Source organism: Branchiostoma lanceolatum, chromosome 14 (assembly GCF_035083965.1).
Source record: "Branchiostoma lanceolatum isolate klBraLanc5 chromosome 14, klBraLanc5.hap2, whole genome shotgun sequence".
Taxonomy (NCBI): domain Eukaryota; kingdom Metazoa; phylum Chordata; class Leptocardii; order Amphioxiformes; family Branchiostomatidae; genus Branchiostoma; species Branchiostoma lanceolatum.
Genome location: NC_089735.1, coordinates 6,484,129 through 6,505,327, shown reverse-complemented (window position 1 = coordinate 6,505,327; position 21,199 = coordinate 6,484,129). Strand labels below are relative to the sequence as shown.

At 43.0% G+C, this 21,199-nt stretch overlaps 1 protein-coding gene across 4 annotated transcripts; it reads left to right on the top strand.

Moving 5' to 3' along the window:
- The first annotated feature begins 233 nt into the window (after positions 1–233).
- LOC136448482 (histone acetyltransferase KAT6B-like) lies at positions 234–21,092 on the top strand. Of its 4 annotated transcripts, XM_066448053.1 has the most exons (24): positions 239–364; positions 536–969; positions 2,211–2,428; positions 2,811–3,335; positions 3,635–3,743; positions 5,607–5,719; positions 6,211–6,292; positions 6,691–6,814; positions 7,291–8,039; positions 9,763–9,848; positions 10,256–10,380; positions 10,950–11,022; positions 11,704–11,793; positions 12,359–12,499; positions 12,912–13,005; positions 13,503–13,627; positions 13,977–14,083; positions 14,524–14,686; positions 15,417–15,578; positions 16,076–16,220; positions 16,627–16,722; positions 16,934–17,178; positions 17,655–18,860; positions 19,220–21,092. In XM_066448053.1, exons 3-24 carry the CDS (start codon positions 2,264–2,266, stop codon positions 20,372–20,374), a joined length of 5,880 nt encoding a protein of 1,959 aa, XP_066304150.1. In that variant the 5' UTR covers positions 239–364; positions 536–969; positions 2,211–2,263; the 3' UTR covers positions 20,375–21,092. The 4 variants fall into 4 exon arrangements, with proteins under 4 accessions (XP_066304152.1, XP_066304148.1, XP_066304149.1 ...); XM_066448055.1 differs by lacking the exon at positions 536–969 and having other exon boundaries at positions 234–364; positions 7,291–7,382; XM_066448051.1 differs by lacking the exon at positions 536–969 and having other exon boundaries at positions 234–364.
- Positions 21,093–21,199: the final 107 nt, after the last annotated feature.

The following is a 21,199-nucleotide window of genomic DNA, read 5'->3' as shown; positions in this document are numbered from 1 at the left end:
TCTGCTAGCCTTCAGAGGCCTCTGCCATATTGGTTGAAAGAAGTTAAATGTACGGTCTACTACTTAACGTCCATAGTTGATATTTTGTGGTCACGTATAAGATATATAGGCAAAAATTACAAATAAGCACATATACTGTTACACTTTTTGTAATATTGAACCAATATATTTGACTGATTGCCCACAAATTGGATAAATACTACACTCTGGACTACTGATGTCGTACTCTATTCTCCCTACTGTCGGTTTGACGTTGCTGGCTGGGGTTCCACAGAAGGTTTTGTTCTGAACATAGTTGTGTGCAAGAACCGTCAACAAAGTAATCTTACACTCAAATCTATCCGATTCGTTAGTGTGTTACAAGGTAAGTCACGATGCATAGCCAGTATCTAATGATTCTCTAGAAAAAGCCGTTAAACGTCCACTTCCGGGTAGTCTTCAATTGCTTGGACATTCCATCCGCCATCTTGCCAGCTCAAAGGTTTGTTTTCATGTCATTTTAACGTGACAAATTATTGATGTTTTCACCTTGCAGGACAACAGATCACGTCGGGAATGCATGGACGGATTTTAAAAAAATGTGGTTGAGGGGAGTGTAGCAGCCCTGTTGTTCATATGGAGCTCGCAATTGTAACCATAAATGGGTTGATTGGAACGTGATCGTGACGCCAGATTAGCAAGCTGATGCGACCTCATATTACCGAATAACATTCGACCTAGTTTAGAGGATATGTCCCAACAACAATGCTTTCCCTTGCATCCGTGCGCCACGATATAAAACCACCACATCCTATAGTTCGTAAGAAACGGACTGAATGTGTGTTTTAGTGAATTAACGCTTGCAGAGAACGTTTTGTGAGGCAAAATCGCATCGCCCCCCTCCCTCTTCGGAGGGAATGATGGGATAGGCTTTTGTTCATGAGGACTCCACGCCACGAATTATCAACATTTTGCTCCCTCTTTTGTCAGGTAATTTATGTTTTTGTGAGCCTCGACTTCCTAGCAAGATACCTAGATTGTCTAGGCACCGCGAAAAAGTTTGTAGAAATGTTCAGTTGGTTGTGGTTATTGTTGTTGACCTTCTTTGTTTCTCATGTTGCTTGGTTGTTATACAGGACAAAACCACACTAATGGGGTCATGACTCATGTTGTATCCACAAAAACAGCAACGGAACGAACACTGGTGTGACAAAATCACGACTTTTGCTAAGAAATGTTAGATAGAGGTTTCAAAATACATTTTGTAGTCTAGATAGATGTCTGTTCAAGGTTTTCAGCAATTAGGTAAGGTTTGTTTGTGTGTTGAAAGGAGGGAGGGGGGCAACATGTTTTTTTTAGGAAGTGGCTATGCCGTACAGTGCATGAGTCAAGGATAGCTGCATGAGTCAGTGCATAAATTTGCACTTAGTTGATATAAAGATGGTCTTCCTAAACCAAGACAATGCATGTTTGAGGGATGATTGTTTATCAACAAGTCAAGGTCTTATGAAGGTACTATGGTTGTAATGTTATTCTCTTAGTGTTGTGTTTTGTCAAATCTGTATTGTTTATAGTAAAGCTATTACTAGTACAATACTAGCCATATGCTTAGGAAAATTATGGGCATGTTCGGGCATTTTTTCTATCTGACTTAGAGAATCAAGGCCATTTTAAAAGCGTGTTGTGTAGTGGAGAAAATTGTTGTAGCTCATCAGCTAATTGTGATACTCTGGTAGTAAGATGTGCTGACTTACAGTATGGAAGATACTAAGTGTCAGTTTCTTCAAATGAATAATCCTTCTAAATATGGGTGTAACAGATGGTAATTAATCCGACGAGGTGTCAAAAATTACATATCAATGTTTGTTATCTATTTCATACTCAACAACACATTGCAAGGTTTGGGACATAATGTTTTGCAGGTTGATCACTATATACTTGCATGATTAGACATGTTGTTTATCAAAGAGCATACTCTATAATTGCTAAGTCAGAATTATGAATATGATACGCAAGGTAAGAGTTAGTCAGGGAACTGGATAGATAAACTCTATCTAGTTCCAAAACCTATCCAGTTGCTTGAGTAACTGTTACCTTGCATATATTATTACCTGGATGTGCAACCCTCATTGATGTATGAATATGGTAGATATGAAACTAATGCTGGTAACTATAGAGTGTTGAGTGTTTCTTGTAGCTGTTTTATTTATTGAAGATGGCTACAATTCCAGGTGCAGGAGTGCCATGTGACTTTGCCAAGTACCATGTCCCTGTGTGACTGACCATGGAGGACACTCTGGTGGCAGGACGAACACCACGAGTCGTACGTGAGCGGGAGTGGGAGGCCGTCACGTCAGAGAGCCTCACGGAGTGGCTGCTCGAGGCTATTCACAAGATCAAGAAGCAGAAACAGCGTCCGTGCGAAGAGCGCATCTGCAATGCTGTTCAGGTAATCACTGTTTGCTGGATAACCTGTGTAATTACTACGTTGGTAAGACAACACAATGCTATACCACTGAACTGTGGAATATATTTCTAATCGATTACACTTCATTATAAGTCTCATTCTCTAGTTGCTTCTTTGAGTCTTGTACACACCTATCCTTACCTTATGTTTACTAGTAGAGTACTTGGAAAGTTTTTTCAGTGGTATTTCAGCAATCAAGGATGTTTACCTTTTGTTCATTCTGTTTGAAATACATGTACATGTATTGAAACATATTATTAGTGTAACCACCTGAAGTGTACTGTATGGATTAATGAAATGTTGAAATGATTTTTAGACATGCAAAATATGACAAAAATGATGTTGAGTTGTGTTGTTTCAACAGGCAAGTCACAGGGTAGCAAGAGATCTTATTCTGCAGCATCTTGAGACCAGCGTTCAAGAAGGCTTGATCCTGAAGGTCTTCAACAAGGGTGTGTGCTCGTACAAAGATCCACAGAAGTCCCCTGGGTCCAAGTCTCGTACGTCCTCGTCGCACACCCATAAGGTGGACATTGTGAGTCTCTTAAAGGATGCCATCTGTGAGCTGCAAGAGCCGGCAGGGTCCATTCTCAAGAACATTGAAAAGTATCTGTGGAAAAAGCACCATGCCGAACTTCGAGACAAGTCAGAGTTCAGCAACCAGTTGAGACTCGCTGCAAAACGGGAGGTGAACGCCGGGCGTCTCGTGAAGGACGGGAGACTGTTCAGATTGCCGGCTAAGAAATTGGACTTGGGCGCTGGACCCTCGTGTTTTGACTATCTCAGTAGTAGTCCATCGTCGCCGGGGTCTGTTTCGAGCATAGACATTGTTGTGCCCGATCCTGACAGGACCAACAGAGTCTTAAACATGGAGAGTATGGAGGAAAAGGTAAGGATACTGAAACCTGGAAATGTTACGAAGTATGGGTAACATTGCATCTTCATAAGTTAAAACAAATGCACTATTGTACAAGATACTGGGATTCTAGTAGGCAAAATACAATTTGCTGTGCTGTTTGTAGCTTCTACTCCAAAGACAGCTTGATTTTGTAAGGCGCTTGCAGGACTATCCTAAGAATGCCCTCGATATGCGATCGTACGATGATCACACGACGTATGTGACCATGTGGGAGAAGACGGTTAACATCCTAAACTTTTTAAAATGATCTTGTGTATCCCCTGTTTCAGCCACGCGCCTCCCCCATGCCAGTCTGTTCCTTCTGCCTGGGTACAGCAGAGTGCAATAGGGACGGCCAGGCAGAGGAGCTGTTATCTTGTGCAGAATGTGGCAATAGTGGTGAGAAACAACAGGCACTTATTCTTCTACAGAGAAAGTACAGTCACTCACATACAGTCAAACCTGTGTTAGCGGTCACTTGGACATAGCGGTCACCTGGCCATAGTGGTCACTTTTTGTCAGTCCCTTGGATTTTTCCCATTGACATAAGCATTAAGAATTAGTCTATAGCGGTCACCTGTCCAATGTGGTCGCGGTCAGCCAATTTTCGGTCCGGCCGCAACGGCAACACTGCCAATAGCGGTCACTGCGCGTGGTCAGGCCGCGGTCACAGCGTGGCCGGCATACCTTTGTTTACATCAGCGGTCGTAACTCCGAGCCGTGCCAGCTCACGCCTGGTTCACAATCTTTTTATTTCCGCGCTGCGCCGCCAAAACGTGGGCTCAACTAGAACCTTAATGTGTATGAATAAAGAAAACATTAAAGAATTTCGTAGTTTGACGCGAAGTATTTCCAAAAATGGTGTCTTCTGATTTTTTACGTGGCTGTAAACACTCGTCTCGGTTCCGCGGCACATCGTCATTTCTGAGCTGTCGGACTGGGCGAAATTACGGCCGCAGCTTTTTAACAGAAGACTCATTCATGTATCTGACGTGTTAAGTTCTTGAAAAATGTAATTTTCCGGGCGGAATTTCCGTTTTCTGCGGGTAAATAAAGAATTTTCGAGATTTACGCATTTTTCCAAGATGGCGTCGCAGCAAAGGTCACAAGAGTTCAGACGATACCACTGATATGTAGGTTAAATACGGTAAATCTATTTTGTAATACCGCATCCCTGAGAGTAATTTCATTATTAAAACCTTAAAAATGCATCGATACAGATATATTATGATGTAAGATACAAGTTGTACTAAATTTATGAAAGAAATAAGCATGAACGGATCCACTTTTCCAATGATTACCACATACTAGGGATAATGGTAGAAGCCGAACCCAAGCTGAAAACAAAGGGAACTCGCCACGATGTTTTGTTTGAAAACGAACAATAAGTGGAAACAAAGGAACAATCCTTTGTTTAAAAATGTTGTTAACTAAATGGGTGGCGTTCAGTTGCAAAATAAGTTGTTTTACATGGCTAAATTTCGTTCGTTGTCGGCGACAGAGGCATCAAACTTCCAAGAAAAATGGCGGTCTCTTCGGAAGTCTTCAGAACCTGGAGCACAAGTCCTTCTTTTTCGAGTTCGGTAGATAATAGCGAAGAGTGCGGGGCAGCTGACTAATTTTGCCGTGGGAACTGGTAAACTGGACATCCATGTCAACTAAATTGAAGACCATTTGCAGTTTATGTGTTTGTGTAGGGCATGGTCATTGCAATGTTTCTTCAATTAAAATTATGATATACTGTATAACAAAAATAAGGAAACAAAAATTGAACTGTAGATGTTATAAGCACCTGTGCAGTGTGTATGTGAAAAAATACTCAGTACCTTAGTATAAACTTATGTCTTGTGTCACTCATTGCTCGAGTCGACCATATCCTCTATATAGTGGTCACCTGGCCATAGTGGCCAAATTTACTCAGTCCCTTCAGTGACCACTATAGACAGGTTTGACTGTACTGTAAACTCTGTGCATAAACAGTTCATGTAATACAGACAGTGGAGACGTTAACATTCTCTCTGAAATAGAGATGGTTTCTATATATTCCAAAGGTACAATTGCATGATATAAGTAGTTGTAATTGGTAACAACTCCATAGAGTGCTAGTATGCACACTGAAGATACACAACCAGGACTTGAAATAGTTTTCTCAGCACATATGCAAAATTCCCTACACCCAACAAAGTATACCTACCAAACTCTACTGGGTTACGTATATTTTATGAAGTATGGGTCTAACTGGGAACCCTCTGCCCTTGTCAGGTCATCCGTCGTGTTTAAAGTACTCACCGCAGCTGACAGCGAAGGTTCGCAGCATGCGGTGGCAGTGTATCGACTGTAAGACCTGTACTGCTTGTGAAAATAAGAACGATTTGGTAAGTACCTACATCTGGAATAGATAGTTCACAACTATATATATTTATAGATAAGACTTAATGCTGTCAATTTATTGAATAAATGATCATCTTGCATGTATTAACAAGCACAGTGTGCATTAGGACACTGACAATTAGTTGCTAACTGGGAGACCCCAGTTTAATCCTGGGCCAAGATCTCGGTTGGGTCCGCACCCACCTTTCCAAATGGACGTAAAATGGAAGTCTCTTGTGCGAGAAGGTGCTTCACTGCACGCCTACAACTCAAGTTCCTTTTGACAGATTTATATGAATTTTGGTATGAAGGCTGTTAAAAAAAAACATGGCAATATAGGCCCCCCTAGTGGTATTTTCAGGTACTGCAGCAGGTTGACACCCCCTTCCCGAAAGTAGTGTGGTATAGTCCATGGACAACTGGTCAGCCATCTCCGAAAAATTAAGGGAAGAAGGGAAGGGGAGGATCACTAACATCTGTTATTGTACTTTGACAGGATAACATATTGTTCTGTGATGCCTGCGACCGTGGATTTCACATGAAATGCTGCAACCCACCGCTGACCAAGATGCCGAAAGGTAATGATACTGTCAAGTGTTAGAACCAGCACTACTGGACAGGAAACCTCTTATATGATATATCATAATATTACATGTACATATAGTCCAAACATTGTCTATTAATGGGAGGGCCACATTTCGAAATGTATGAATATATTATCAAAAGATATACACAAGTTATGCTCATGACAAATTTGTTTAGGTTTTTATTTTTGTCTTTTATGCAATTCTTTTCATTCCTGTAAACTGGGCTGGGCTCTGTTTTGGAAAGCTGACTCAGGTACTGTGTATTTGTTCCCTTTTTCACTGATGCAGCTGTAATTGAGAGCTTAACATGATTAATTTTCTTAAGACCATTGTGCAATGTTGGCTCCATCATCCCTTGACTGGATATAATGGTTTGTTGATGCCTGTAGGTAACTGGGAGTGCAGTTTATGTGAAGGTGATCCCATGAGTGACCAAGAGGAACTAAAGCAGGTGGCTAACAGTATCAAGAAAAAGTACAAGAAGAAAAGTGCAAGCACATCGTTTTTACCATTGTGAGTATTAGATGTTGTGCTGAAAATACCCACCAATAACAACACAATGCCCACAAGCCATTGAAGGACTTGAAATGCACACCAATTTGCAGAAATTACTTGTCTTTCACCATCTTAATACACATATTAGTCAGCAATGTTTACCTTCTATGAAACTATTGAAGACTTCAGTAAGGAATATTGGGTTGCAGCATTATTGTGGTCATATACTTAAATGTTAGTTCCAAGCTTGGTAAGTTAATGCACAACAGTAAGTTAATCTGTAGAGTGGCACTCATTGCCACAAAGTACAATTGGGGCATCCTCATTAGATAGCTGTAAACAACGTGTACATGCAAAGGTAAGTTAGGCCATTCTGTAATATAACCAGCTGCTGCCATGCCACATGCCTGTGAAGCTAGTGTGTTACGCTGAAGGGCAGTTATACTGCAGATACAGATACAGAATCCCTGATCCACTCATATTGTGTGTTTTAGGATGAAGAATGGTGCAGAGGAGTCTTCATGTTCACAAGCGAGATCGAAGCAGCCTTACTTTGCAGACATCAGGGACAAGACCAAGGGACAAGGTAGTCCAGCTCACAGGAAGGACTCTTCCAAGGGGAGGGGGGGTCATGATAAGAGATTGTCCAGTGACGAAGGCTCTGCGGCAGCTAAACCCAAAGGTTTGGTTGACGGCCTTACCCGATTCTTTACACCTGGCAACAAGAGAAAGACATCCCGGTCACAAAGTGTCCATGATGATGTGTTTAGCCTGTCTTGTGATGAAGCTATGTTGACTGGTAGTGCCAGCCATGGAACAAATGGTCAGGACGAGCCCATATCAGCTGCAGGCCTCCTAGACACAACCTTCAGGCAGCAAGGCCACTATCAAACACCAGGAAGAGGGCAGGTCAAGGGTTTGTTCGACGGACTTTCACACATTTTCACTACACAAGGGGAAACAAGGAAAAGGAGCCTGCCATTATATGCCCCTCCGAAAAAGATCAGTAGACCCGACAAACACTTTGAGCCGTTTGCTTTTCTCAGTTCAGAAGAGGGTTTCCAAAGTTCAGATTTGGAAAGTTGTGGGCAGGGGCCAGCTTTGGATTTGCTTGGTGAAACTCGGGATAAGGTCATGATGTTGGCGCCCAAGTCAAGAGAGGATGAGAAGCTGGCTCCCAGTCCAGCAGGCCCTGGCAGCCCCTACAGGGGGCGTGGCGGAGGAAGGGACAGAAAACCTTTGGGTAAGAACTGCTCTTGTTTGGCAAATCTGTCGTAAACCATGCCGGCTGAGTGCACAAAACAGAGTTCAGCACTGGCAGAAGTCTAGCACTCTCATCTCTTCTGATAACCTCTCTTATACCATTTCCACATCATGACTGCTAACACAAACTGCCAACTCACCCAGTTAAAAAGATGGAAGACATTGCCGTGGTGCATGCCTCCCTTCCTCTGTCCACCCTCTTGGCCGCCTGTAGGTGGTTGTAGTGTGCTGTCCACACACTTCACTGTAGGTAGTGTCGCTCTTTCTGCTGCAGTCTTGAACTCTGTTTTCTTCTGAGCTACAGGGTCGTTCGTAGTCACACGCTCTGGTCAGGAACGTTGTTGCCTCTTGTGTGCAGTCAAGAAGTTAGAGCGCTGGGTTTGTTGAGATGACCACAAAACGTCTGTTGGTACTGTCACGTAGGTTGAGTGGCGTAGTGTTCACCACCAAAATCCATGTGTCTACATTCCTCACATCTGTAGAGAAAAAATCTGATAACCTGGGAGTGTGTGGTGTATAGGATTAGGACCACTGCCTTCAGTTGTCCTCTTGCTGAAAAACATGGGAACTTTGGTACACATGGAAGTGGATGTTTTTACCAGTACTTAACACCAGTACTGTCTATACCTGTCGTGATGGTGTAGGTTGGACCGTGGAGAAACCTTGCGCAACTTTCATTCGCGAAAACATTTACAGGAATTCAAAACAAGATTTACAGACTGATTCAGAGATGCCTGTTGTGGAGAGTGGTCTTATTATTGTGTACCATAACATGCAGGTCAACCATTGCAGACTGGTGAAAATTGTTGATCGGAAATCATGTTTGGATGTATCAAAGGTTTTCATTGCAGTGCAAAATGGTTTCTTACTATGAGCCACGTGTTGTATGTTGTCGTGTGACGTCATGTTGTGGACGAAGTATGTTTTGAATCCATGAAAGTATTTTTTGTGTCCTTGGTTTGTTTATGTACAGTTTTTGATGAACTAAAACAGAAATTTATCTGTGTTGGCATATTAATCAGGATTTATGGAAGGGCACAGTGTTTTATGATAACATGAGTGCTGCTGACGCCACACACTGAAAGCGTTCCTGTTAGGTATTGTCAAAAAGAGTTATTGGAGACCCTCATTGAGATCTATCTATAGGTACATGTAGTTATAGTAACAACAGTACTAACTCATATCTAACTGAGAGCATGCTTCATCAGACACTAACCAGTCTAGTGTTGATTTAGTGTTACTCTAACAGTAGACATATGTCATGCTCGACAGCACTGCAGCAAACATACGAATTGTTTTTCATTTGGGATTTGCATAGACTTATCATTGATATGTTTTTATCTGCCTGTGTGTTTGTATGGTATTTTTAGTAGGCTCACAGCTGACATAAAACGCTGCTTTTGTTTTGATGTTTGTGAAAAATCCTTTAGATAATTCCCATGCTGATGAAAAAATCATAACATGAACACTTTTGTTGGTTGATTAGCTTTGTTAAAGGTAGAAGCCTACATGGTGGTTCTCCTCAAAGCTATCAATCTTATCTACCCAATCGCAACAAACCATTTGGAAATGGTCCATTATGAAGGAGCTTCAAATTGTTGCAGTGAATCTATCTAATGTAATGCAGGTTTAACAGTCTATGGTGTGAGACATAGTAGGAAACAGTGAGTAGGACAATGCATGACGGGGTGTTTTTTCATCAGGGTCAGGCAGTGACAAGGCAGCACTACCTGGAGTCAACGACGAGGATTTGAAACTCTTCAAGAAAGCTCAGGAAATCGCGTTAACGGTGAGTAGAGTAGTACGGTATGGAGTTCAATGCCAATGTTTTGACACATGATTACCACATGATCTCTACCTGGGAACATTGCTTTTCTGCCTTCCGCTAGTGTTTCTATACCAGTGCCATCGCCTACCCATTGCTTGTATTATATGATAAGCAATACTCAACCAACATCATCATCATGTCGGGCGGGTTGCCCGGACTAAGTCAGCCCTCTTCCTCCAGTCGCTACGGTCCGCTATTAAGTGCTCAACCAACAGCACTAGTAATACAGCATGCAACGGCTCTGGACAAGAGGCAATGTCATAAACTTTAAGTCTTATATGATAAAAGTGTGAACGGTTATACAAAATACTAGTAAACAAAAAATCATGGTTCAGTGCTTTAAAGCCGCCCAACTGTTTGTTTTTCAGCAAATGCAACCCATTGCTCCAGAACTGTCAATAGAAGCAGGAACCCGCTGCCCTGCCGTCATCGAGTTCGGAAGACACGAGATTCATACCTGGTACTCCTCGCCATACCCACAGGAGTATGCCAGGTGGGTGGATCATGTATTATTCATCTACTTTATTTATCTATTCGGCTTTTCAGATTAAAAACAATTCTGAGAAGATTTTGGTTTGGTTTGGTTTGGTTTATTGAGATCTCCATTAGTGATACATCACTATTCTTCCTGGAGTCCATAAAATTATACAAATTATAGCAACAGAACTGTAGAACAAGGAGCCAGCAACATAAGCAATGTGGTTCCTCTACAAGGCCGGCTCCTCAAGTAATAGAATAAGAGATACAAAGAAAACCAAATATCAAACTGATAGTAGCATCTAAATACATAAAATGATGATAAGAATTGAAATTAGTTCAAGTCCTTCCCATACAATATAGTGTATATCTCTGTTTCTTTTGGTTGCACAGCTGTAGAAGCACAGATGATACCACAGAAGGGGGTTGGTGCTCTGTTATCAGTGTGTTCAACCTCCATACACTTTCCTACAAGTGCTGAGTGTGATGCATAGAAGCAGTGTTTTCCATTTTTGCTAAGTCTAGTGGTTAGATTTTACTTGACTAGATTCTTTGCCGCAATGATGGGATTTCTCTCTTTTACAGGTTGCCAAAGTTGTTCTTGTGTGAGTTTTGTCTGAAGTACATGAAGAGTAGAAGTATCCTCAAGAGGCATGTGGTAAGGCACTGGACTTTTTTATTCAACTTCAAACTCAGGCTACGCTGACTTGATTTTATAGATGACTTCCACACTGATCAGTTTTTGTCCATTTCCAAAAAAGGAGGTTTACCAGCATACTGTAGATCATACAAAGAAGCTACAAAATGAGCAGATAAATGCCATAGATTTTTTTAGATATCGGAAAACATATACCTATGTCGTAGAATGCCAGAGTAAATACCATTGTCAAAGAATAATATATGAAAGAACAAATTTGTCATTTGTCCAACCTTCCTGACTACATGTACTTAGATTTTGTAATGAAGGTACTTTTTCGGCCAACTTTTCTTTTCTTTGCACGTTTGCATCAGTTTCGGGGTGCCCAAAGGATGTCATACATATAATCAAATCAGTATGGCCTTACTCCATCATGAAGACAATGAATCAGTTTTGTCATGTAGTTCCTGGTTGTGGTTGTTGATCTGATGTACAGGCTCTCCCTACGCAATGGTGCAAGGGCGCAGCGCCACTCCCAAAATTCTCAGCGCCACTCCCAAAATTTTCAAATTTAGAGTCTTTTCTTTGGATTTTTGTAGAAAAAAAAATAGCGAAAAATTGGAATTCGCAGAAGTTTTGATAGCCGAGCGGCGTCGATACTCCCGATCATCATGTATGAATTGTCATGTTTTACCTCCGCAGATCAAATGTGGCTGGCTCCACCCACCGGCCAATGAAATCTACCGCAAGAATAACCTGTCCGTCTTTGAGGTGGATGGTAACGTTAACAAGGTGAGACAACTTTGATATCACCCACAAAATATTCATGCTAACTGTATTAAAAAAAGGAGCATGGTTCGACCGTAACATCAAATCCAGTCGTACAGCCTAATTTCCAGGGGCATATGCGACCAAATCGGGTGCAGTCACAAGCCCTGACAATTGGTTGTGGCACGAAGATGGCTTTTAGCACGAAGATGGAAGGAACAGCAGTGGAAAAATACAAATGAAGTAATAAGGCCACACCAATTTATTTTCTTCGTTCTTGGGCATTTTAATGGGGAAAGTATCGAAGGTAGACATCATAACAGCAGATGCAGAAGGCAGGGAGGAAAACTTGAATCTGAACCTATTCACTTTCTGGTACTGAGTGCACCAGGACATAAACCTGGGCCTCAGGCTTTGTTTTCATCATGTTTATCCAGTTGAGCATAATATCATTTCAAAATCGGAGAACTAACTTGTAATATTGGTTTGGCCTAAGTGGTGTCATGCATGTTCTATATTGAATAAGCCACTGTTTGTGATGTTTGTTAACCAACAATGTGTAATATTTTGTTTGTTTTGTGTGATTCAGATCTACTGTCAGAACCTGTGTCTGCTAGCCAAACTGTTCCTGGACCACAAGACCCTGTACTACGATGTAGAACCCTTCCTGTTCTATGTGCTGACGTTCAATGACAAAAAGGGATGCCATCTCGTTGGCTACTTCTCCAAGGTAACTCACCCATCCCATCTTCAGCCCTGGAGTGAGGTTCAGTATGTTCTCCAAGCAAAGGTTATAGTTAGGAGAGTGAAGAAGAGGCTGTGTTCTTTTGTCATCCTCCCTCCACCCTCAAAAAAATGTAGGGCTTCTACCCTTTTAAAGCTAATTAGTCTGACTCATTAAGACCGTTTTATAAGCTGGTGTTTCCATTTGAGGAGACTGACAAAAGAAATCGCAGTCAATACTAGCCCCCACAACCATAACCTCCGCTTGGAAAATAAGTTCTGGGGGTATAGGAAAGATCTCAGACTCTTGATATTTGACTTATAAGAATCTGAGACATTGTATGGTCTACATTATAGACATGACTTAATGTGAATATCCTAATATTGTCCAAAATGCTGACAGACTTTTGATATTTCAGGAAAAACACAGTCAGCAGAAGTACAATGTTTCCTGTATCATGACCATGCCACACTTCCAAAGGAGAGGATTCGGACGCTTCCTCATCGAATTCAGTAAGTCTTTACAACAAGGTCTTTGTAAACAGTGTGCTGTATCTGTGTCATAAAGCTGGTGTAACATTCCAAGTTTCAATTCATATTATTTTGAAATAGACTGAGATTAAGCACCAGTGCAATGGCCTAGTGTTCGCCTTGCATATCAGCATATGGTAGGGTGTGAGTTCGATTCTTGGCCAAGTCATAAGTAAGTTCAATCCCCAGCCAAGCCATACCAGAGGCTTTGAAAATGATACATATTTCTTTCTCTGCTCGGCACATTTTGAAAAGATTATGATAGTTGAACACACACCACTACCAGTGGACTTAAGCCCACTGTTGTAGTGTTTGTACAAAGTTGTGTGGCCCAAGGGCTATTGAATTTGAGATTGGTGCCAGCCTTTGCACCATCTGGTGCGGGGCAGACTTTAGATTCGTAGTGTTGGCTGTTTCTTGTTCTTTTCTGGGCTGATGTAATTTCAAAGATTGATTAACCAAGTGTTGTTTCCATCCAGGCTACCTGTTGTCCCAGCGTGAGGGCCAGCCTGGGTCCCCAGAGAAACCTCTGTCTGACCTGGGGCGCATCAGTTATACTGCGTACTGGCGCAGCACCATCCTCGAGTACTTAGCAAAACACAAGGTAATACTGTAAATTCATTTATTTTCACAGAGACTAAATATCCAAGAAGAAGTGAAAAGGCAGTTTTTAGTGTTTAAAGTTCGGAGTTGAAACAACACTGTAGAATACACTATAGAATAATATGTTGGAAACTCATAGTTGGGGTGTCGTGAATTCATAATGGAGAGTTCACGGCAATGATAAAAACACTGCAAACATTTTAAGATTCACAGTACTAATCAGTAGTGTGAATTATTTTGTGACGAATCACAAGACTAAAGCATTATTTGGAGTGAATGTTTGTGTTCCCTGGATACTACGTTGTTTATCTACTGGATTTTCATGCAACTGATTGCTCTTGTACCACCAGGGTGACCACATCAGTATAAAGGTCATCAGTGAGGCCACTGGGATGTGTCCACACGACATCGCGGCCACGCTACAGAGCCTCAATATGGTCACCAGGAAGGAGGACAGGTGAGAGCCGGACACGGATACAAACCGTTATCTGGTTATTTTTGATATCGGACAAGAATCGAAGCTGACTTTTCTCAGGGGATGTGATATCATACATATCTGTACAACACAGAATTGTTCCATGTGTAACATTGAGTGTGTGAGCTGGTTGAGGGTTGGCAAAGTTGTATCTATTTGTATCTTTCAAAGTTGTATTTCTACTACTTTGTGTTTTTTATTATTTAATTACTTTGTTACTCGCATTAGTTTGATCTGATTTATTTAAGTCTTATTGTTTTTTTATCTTTCGTTTGTTAAAAAAATTTGCTTAAGTTTGTCTTTGTCTAATTTTATGTAGCTTTTCTGTGGCACTGTGATATAGGTTGTTGTACCTGAGTGTAGCGCCACTATGTCCATGTCTTTGTATCATGTCTTAACATTGAATGTCCCTGCTGTCCTAGGGTCATGATTCGTGTGAGGAAGCGTCTGGTGGAAGAACACATGGCCCGTCTGGAGTCCGCTGCCGAGCGGCGTGCAGAGGTAGACCCTGACGCCCTGCGCTGGTCCCCGCTGATCGTGTCAAACACTGCCATTCTGGAGGAGGAGAAGAGTGCAGAGAGAGAGGTGTGCAACTGTCCTATTTGTATTACCTTCTATCTGTAAAATGAATACTGTAAATGCAGAAATGTTTGCCGAGATTTAATTTCGCGGTAGGGAGAAAATGGGCCGCGGTGGTTTTGAGTCCACGTTTGAAACAACAGTAGCACTACAGACACACAATGAAACGGCTTTTCGCTATGGTTTTAAGTTTGCGGTAAAGAGTTCACCCTGTAAACCGCAAACATAAAACCACTACTAACATTTCTGCATTTACGGTAACAAAGAAAGAGTTCAGTTTTAGTTTTTATATGCAGTCTTCTTGTTTGAATACCAGGATAGAAATGGATGTGAATGAGGGATACAGTAAAATAAGATTATGGTTGTGCAGAGAAATATGTACACGCACCTATTTGCTCCCTTGACTCAGGTCCAAGTGAGTACCTAGCTTTGGTAAGGGATGTTCTCTCAAATAGAATGTAAGGCAAGAGGTCCTGTATTTGAGGAGAGCCACGTTATAGATCATACCACACTTACTGAAAACAGTAGAGGTCCCTCTCAGTGTGTGTGTAAAACCTTCCAGTTGTCAACCTTACAATCCAGTCTTACTCAGCTTGTATTTACTATGCAAGACTGGTGTGTTATGCCTAAAGGCAATTTAAAGGTTAAACAGTATAATGTGACCACTACTAAATACAGCAATGAGGACATCCTGTAAAACACACCATTGACAGTTGATGTTTCACAACTATGTCAGGTGGAACGAATGGGAGCCCTGGTGAGGGACATAGAGCAGGAACAGAAGGTCCACAGACAGCCCAAGCCTCACACCAACGTCAACAGAAGTGTCAGTAGGGAAGCAGTCAAAGAGAAACCCACAGACAAACAGAAGGAAGGGCGGCAGTCATCTTCCAAGAAGGTAACTTCAGCCCACTCTTTATATACTTTAGTGAAGAACTTTATTGCACAACAATTGTACACGGTACAATGTATGGCAACAACTATTAAACATATGCATATATATATTTATGACAGATGTGGATATGTTAGCATTTGGATTTACATTTCCTTCTTGCACCATGGTTTAGACTTTTGTCTGTCCCACTCTTTGTTTGGGAGGCCATTTTGTTGATTTTCCTTGTTAAATCTGTCATTTTAAGCTTGTTAAAATACATTCTCACTAGTTTCCTGTCATGAAATTAAGATTTTGGGGATGGACAAAGTGAAATTTTTATCGGCCGTAGCAAGCAAATTTCCATCCTGGGATGGACGGAGGGATGGGTCCTGGAGACAGGCCTATCATCATCATCGGAGACAGCCCTAGGTTACACATCCATGTACTGTCTGCTGTAGTTCAATTAAATGATTACCATGGTAACAGAGTTGTGAAAGGAAGATTATTCCTTGTGGTTACAGAGTAACAGGAAAAAGAAGTCCAGCTCAGGAAGACACAAACACCACAAGTCCAACCGCAAGAACAAGAAGGCAGGAAAGATGGAAGAGAGCTTTTCTTCTGAGGCAAGGACCAGCAGTCCGGAGCGGCAAGCTAACAAGTCCTTAGGTGAGAAAACCCCACCGCTTATAGTTGATGAGGTGTCAGTAATAAGCAAAGGTCTAGGAAAATTGATTTTTGTTTGTGTTTCTCGTTACCCGAATGACAAAAAAATTCACACTTTGTTAATTGATTAAGGCTTTAACAATTGATGCAGGAATGTGTATTAAACACTGTACATCTTTGTTCTCTTTATTGATATACTTGTGCTTGTAGTTGTACAAAAGAATCCCAATGTACCCATTTTTCAAATGTCGTAACCGGAAACACAACATTTTTTTTCTCAGGCCTGAGCTCATTTTATAAAGATGTTATGGCTTTACTGTAGAAATGGAACAAAGTAATATGATTCCTAAAGTGAACACATGTCTTGCTCTCTCGTATAATTGTACTTAAATTTTAAATCTCTTTGTAGACTTTGGCGACAGCTTGGTGTATGATGGTGCAAGCAAGTCAGACTCTGGCCATACGAAGAACAGGACCAAGAGAAACCACCAAGGGCAAGGCAAAGGTAATAGCGACGACAAACGCTTCCTTATTATGATCTTGTCACCTTCATGTCATAAAGTTGTGATTTTTTGGACGGATGGGGTGAAATTTTTGTCTATCCCAACAACCAAATTTCGGTCCTGGTGTGGAGGACCAGGTCCTGGAGCAGCCCTTATGTGTTGTAACCCAGATCCAATTTCTTAACAAAGCTTTGTGATCTCTTGTCAATTCAGACTCGTCGTCTACTCTGGACCAACACAACCACGTCAGCCATGACGAGGAACCACCTCACAAGAAGAAGAAGGGGAAGAGCGACCGGCAGGGACAACAGAAGGGGAAGAGGAGCTCCAGTACGAAGAACGAGCACAGGCACAGTAAGAAGCAGCGAGAAGGCCGGCACAAGTCTGGGAGGAAACCTGGCAGACCCAGGAAGCACCCTGTACCGGACAATACATCAGGCTCACGCAAAACTGGACGTGTAAGTCTGTTTGCCACTATATCACTAGCTTTTCAGTTTCTTTTGTGTAACAAAGTTCTTTGTTCACAACCACATACAGTATTACATACAGTATTTACGCGAGCCAACGTTTTGGTGACTTTCTTTCGCCTTCCTCATGGCAGTAATGTCTGGTTCTACTGTTCTACTTCACACTGCAGCAAGGTGTCGCTGCACCAAAATGTTGGCTCATGTGAATAGTACATGTGGCTAGGAGTAAAGAGCTTTGTTATACAGTCATTAGCCAACCTCATGAAATTATTCACAGAGGTTCATACTTATTTGTTCACTTGTGTAAAAGATAAATGCTTGGCTGTTGTGGTTAACTTTTTCAACAAAGAAGCTGTCTACCAGAATGTAACATCTAGCCATCAAGTTGTGTTCTATTAACATCACTAGTGTCTGGACAGGATGGTTGTGTTGTGAAGGAGGAACTAAGATTTGTTCTTATTTTTCAGGATGGAGAATATGCAGACAGAGGCAGCTGTTCGCTCGTGACACAGGCACTATCAGCAGGATTGGATGACATCACAAACTGTCCCAACCTGTCAGACTGCCTGGAGGACTCAGATGAGGAGGACGACAGGAAAGAGACAACCGTTCCCATCCAGGAGGTAAATAACAAGGAGCAGGATCAGAGCGTAGTGGAGGACGTCAGCATGGCGCAGGAAGAGAAAGAACAAGAAGTAGCAGAAGAGGAAGAAGACCATGTGGAGAGAAAAGACGGTCCAGAAGAAGTTGCAAATAGAGAGGAGGCAGGGGAAGTGTGCCACAGTCCGCCTGAGCACTCCTCTCCACAACAACAACAACAACAGGAGGAGGAGGAGGAGGAGCAGGAGGAACGAGAGGAGGAGCAGCCGGTGTTGACTCCAGTAGAGGAGGACATACCCGTTCCACAGGTGGACACTGAAGGCAATGCTGCTGCACAATGTTTGGAGGACAGTATATCAGACACCTGTGCATCCACACCCACAGAACAACCTGCTGTCACCATGACGGACCAGCCTTACCCGGTGGATACCCTCTCCCCCCTCCCTCAGAACACCCCCTCCCCGCAACCCCCCCAGGAGAAAAGCGAGGTGCAGGTTTCTCAGCCAGACCGCTGCGTGTCTGAGGACCAGGCTGTACCACCAACTCCACAGGAACACAGTAGTCCTGAGAGGACCCTGGAGACCTGTGTGCCCACCAGCACACCCCAGCTCCCTTCCAAGCTGCAGAGCGACCACAGTGACTACGGCAGCGATGCCAACAGTCCCAACCTGGAGTCCCCCAGGTTGATGAAACAAGCCGCAGACATAGCCGTCAACAGTGACAGACCGTCTCCCACAGTAATACACACCCTGACTGACAGACCGGCTTCGTGTGAACAACACACAGTAGTACAAACTGGAAACATGATGACCAAAGAACAGTTGTGTTCTCAGACTGGAACCCCCAGTATCCAGCAGACTCCCACCCAGTCTCCCCACGCCGTCAGTCACCAGAGCACCAATCCTTCCCCGCTCAGGCCGGCGAGCGCTGGCACGGGGTCATCCTCCTGTCACAACAGCCCCATGCTGCCCTGTAGTATGAACAGTCCTGCCGTGGATAACGGCAGCAACACCCAGCCGTCGTCTGTGCCCAGTCCATCTATGGGCAATATCCAGCACCATGGGTCCATGCAGGTAACTGTCTGAATTAGTCACTGTATACTAGTAGATTAGGCAAAGTAGCTCGGATGTATCTAGCTCCATTGATAGTCTGAGCTTGTAATGTACAAAAGTTTCAGTAGGATGATTACAAGCTTTTGGCTGTATCTTTATCTTTGAAGATTGTTTCATACTACTGGTAACACTTCAGTCCAAGGACTATTATTCTTAGAGCTAGAGTGAATTGTTAGCAGACAGTGAATTGTAGTCTGAACTTTGTACTGGTGCAATTGTAGTGTACAAAAGTTTCAGTCGGATGATTTCAAGCTGTATCTTTATCAGTCCAATGACTATCGTTCCTAGACCAAATTGTTCACCTATTTTTCTCTTTGCAGGATGGGAATACATACATGAGAATGAGCCCTGGTGTTGGACAGCAGCTGTCCTCTGGCTCAGCAGGAAGTAGCTGTTCCCTCTCTGCCAACACGTCCAGTTCTGCACTGCCCCCCGCCTCTGGTATGGCCATGGTGGACAGCAGTAACACCGGTGTGGTGCCGGCCAGAATGATGTACAGTACCACGTCTGTGTCGACCAATTGTAACATGGCCATTGTGTCCAGTGCGGACTGTAGTCTCATGATGGACAACTCCCACTTACAACAAGGCTACAGCATGCCCATCCACACCACAAACTATTCCAGTATGGACCACTCGCACCATGTGCAGCCTGCCGTGCAAAACTGCCCGCTGAACTATGGTCAGATGGGTGCGCAGCATGGCCTTATGGAAACCTCTTGCCAAGTGTCAAATGCGTACCTGGGGATGCAGGACAATGGGACCGGAAACCACAATGCCTACAGTAGCATGGGAACGATGTTACGCGGACGGGAAAGTCCCAACACAAGCACCAGCTTCAGCCTTGCCAAACTGCAACAGCTCACCAACGGCATCATGGATGAATCCCAACTACGTATGCCATCCCCGGGCTCCATGCACAACCAACCGGGCATGACCCCCCCTCCTAACCTCACCCCACCCCCTCCACTAGCAATGACTCCTCCCTCCCCCGTTCAACGTAACATGACCCCGCCTGTCCACAACAGGTCTGCCCCCAGTCCCGGTGTACAAGGCCATGTTGTCCAGACCAACATGAGCATACAAAACAAGTCCAACGTACCGGTTCACTTCCGTCCCCCCATGCAGCCGGCCCCGCCCCAGCAATACCGCCCACAGTACAGACCGGGGCCCGGCCCGCCCATCCCGTCTTCCCGCCACCGCACCATCAGCCCGATGACCGGGTACAGTGCCGTGAACATGAACGGTTACCGCCTGGCACAGCCCATCATGAACAGTACGTACCAGCCGGTCAACCCTGCATACATGGACCAGGCTGCACGAGTCCCGGTTCAGATGGGCGTCATCAACATGCCCCCCCACCCCCAGCAGCAGCTGCACCACACCCGCCATTCCAACATTATGTACAGCCCCGCCCCGAACCCTTACGCCATGAATGGCCGTCTGAACTCCATGAACACTGGTATGCAGCGGTGACTTAGGTCTGGGTGTGAAGACCAACTATCTGGGTATTAGGAAAGCTGGAGATAAAGGACTTATTTCTCTCCACGATTTGTAGGAATTGTCTGCTTTGTTACTCTTGTATGTTTTATTCTATTTCAAATGTATCTTGATGAGAGCTGCAAGTGAAGAAAGTTGATTGAGACGACAACTTTCACTCGATGTACATGTAGTCTATTGTTGAAGACTTCTCTTTTTGTATAACTTTAAATATTTGTGTATAGCTTACCTTTCACATTTGATTTCCAAGTTTTTCACAAGTTTCAGGGACATTTGCTAATTTTCACGTGTAGGTCAGGCGTATGGCATGATTGACATGTTATAACTGTAGGACATGGTAGGTAGTGGAAGCTGTTTAAAACTTGTTCATAAATGGAGCATTCCATTGATACTCTGTCAACATGATGTACCATATCTTGCTGTTTATACATGATAATTAAGAACTCAGTACACATTGAGAAGTGACTGCTCGCAAAATTAAATGTGAAATGCAATGTTGCAAGTCTGTTGACTTCTGGTCGTCTATGAAAAGACATGTCCTTTTGCTCTAGAACAACTGACTACTTCTCTACAAGTTTTCAGGATCTCCAAATACAGCTGTTCAATTGACAAAAATGTCTTTGAAAAAATTAGTTCAATGATGCTTAGCCCCAAACTAATTCGGGAAATAAAATGATGTGCCAAACTCTTACAATTTTTACAGTTCTTGTCTCCGGAGTGAAAACTGAACAGTTGCATTGTCCCTTGTCTTGGCTTGTGAACCAAACAAGCCAGGTCCAGACAATCTATGGTATCAATATC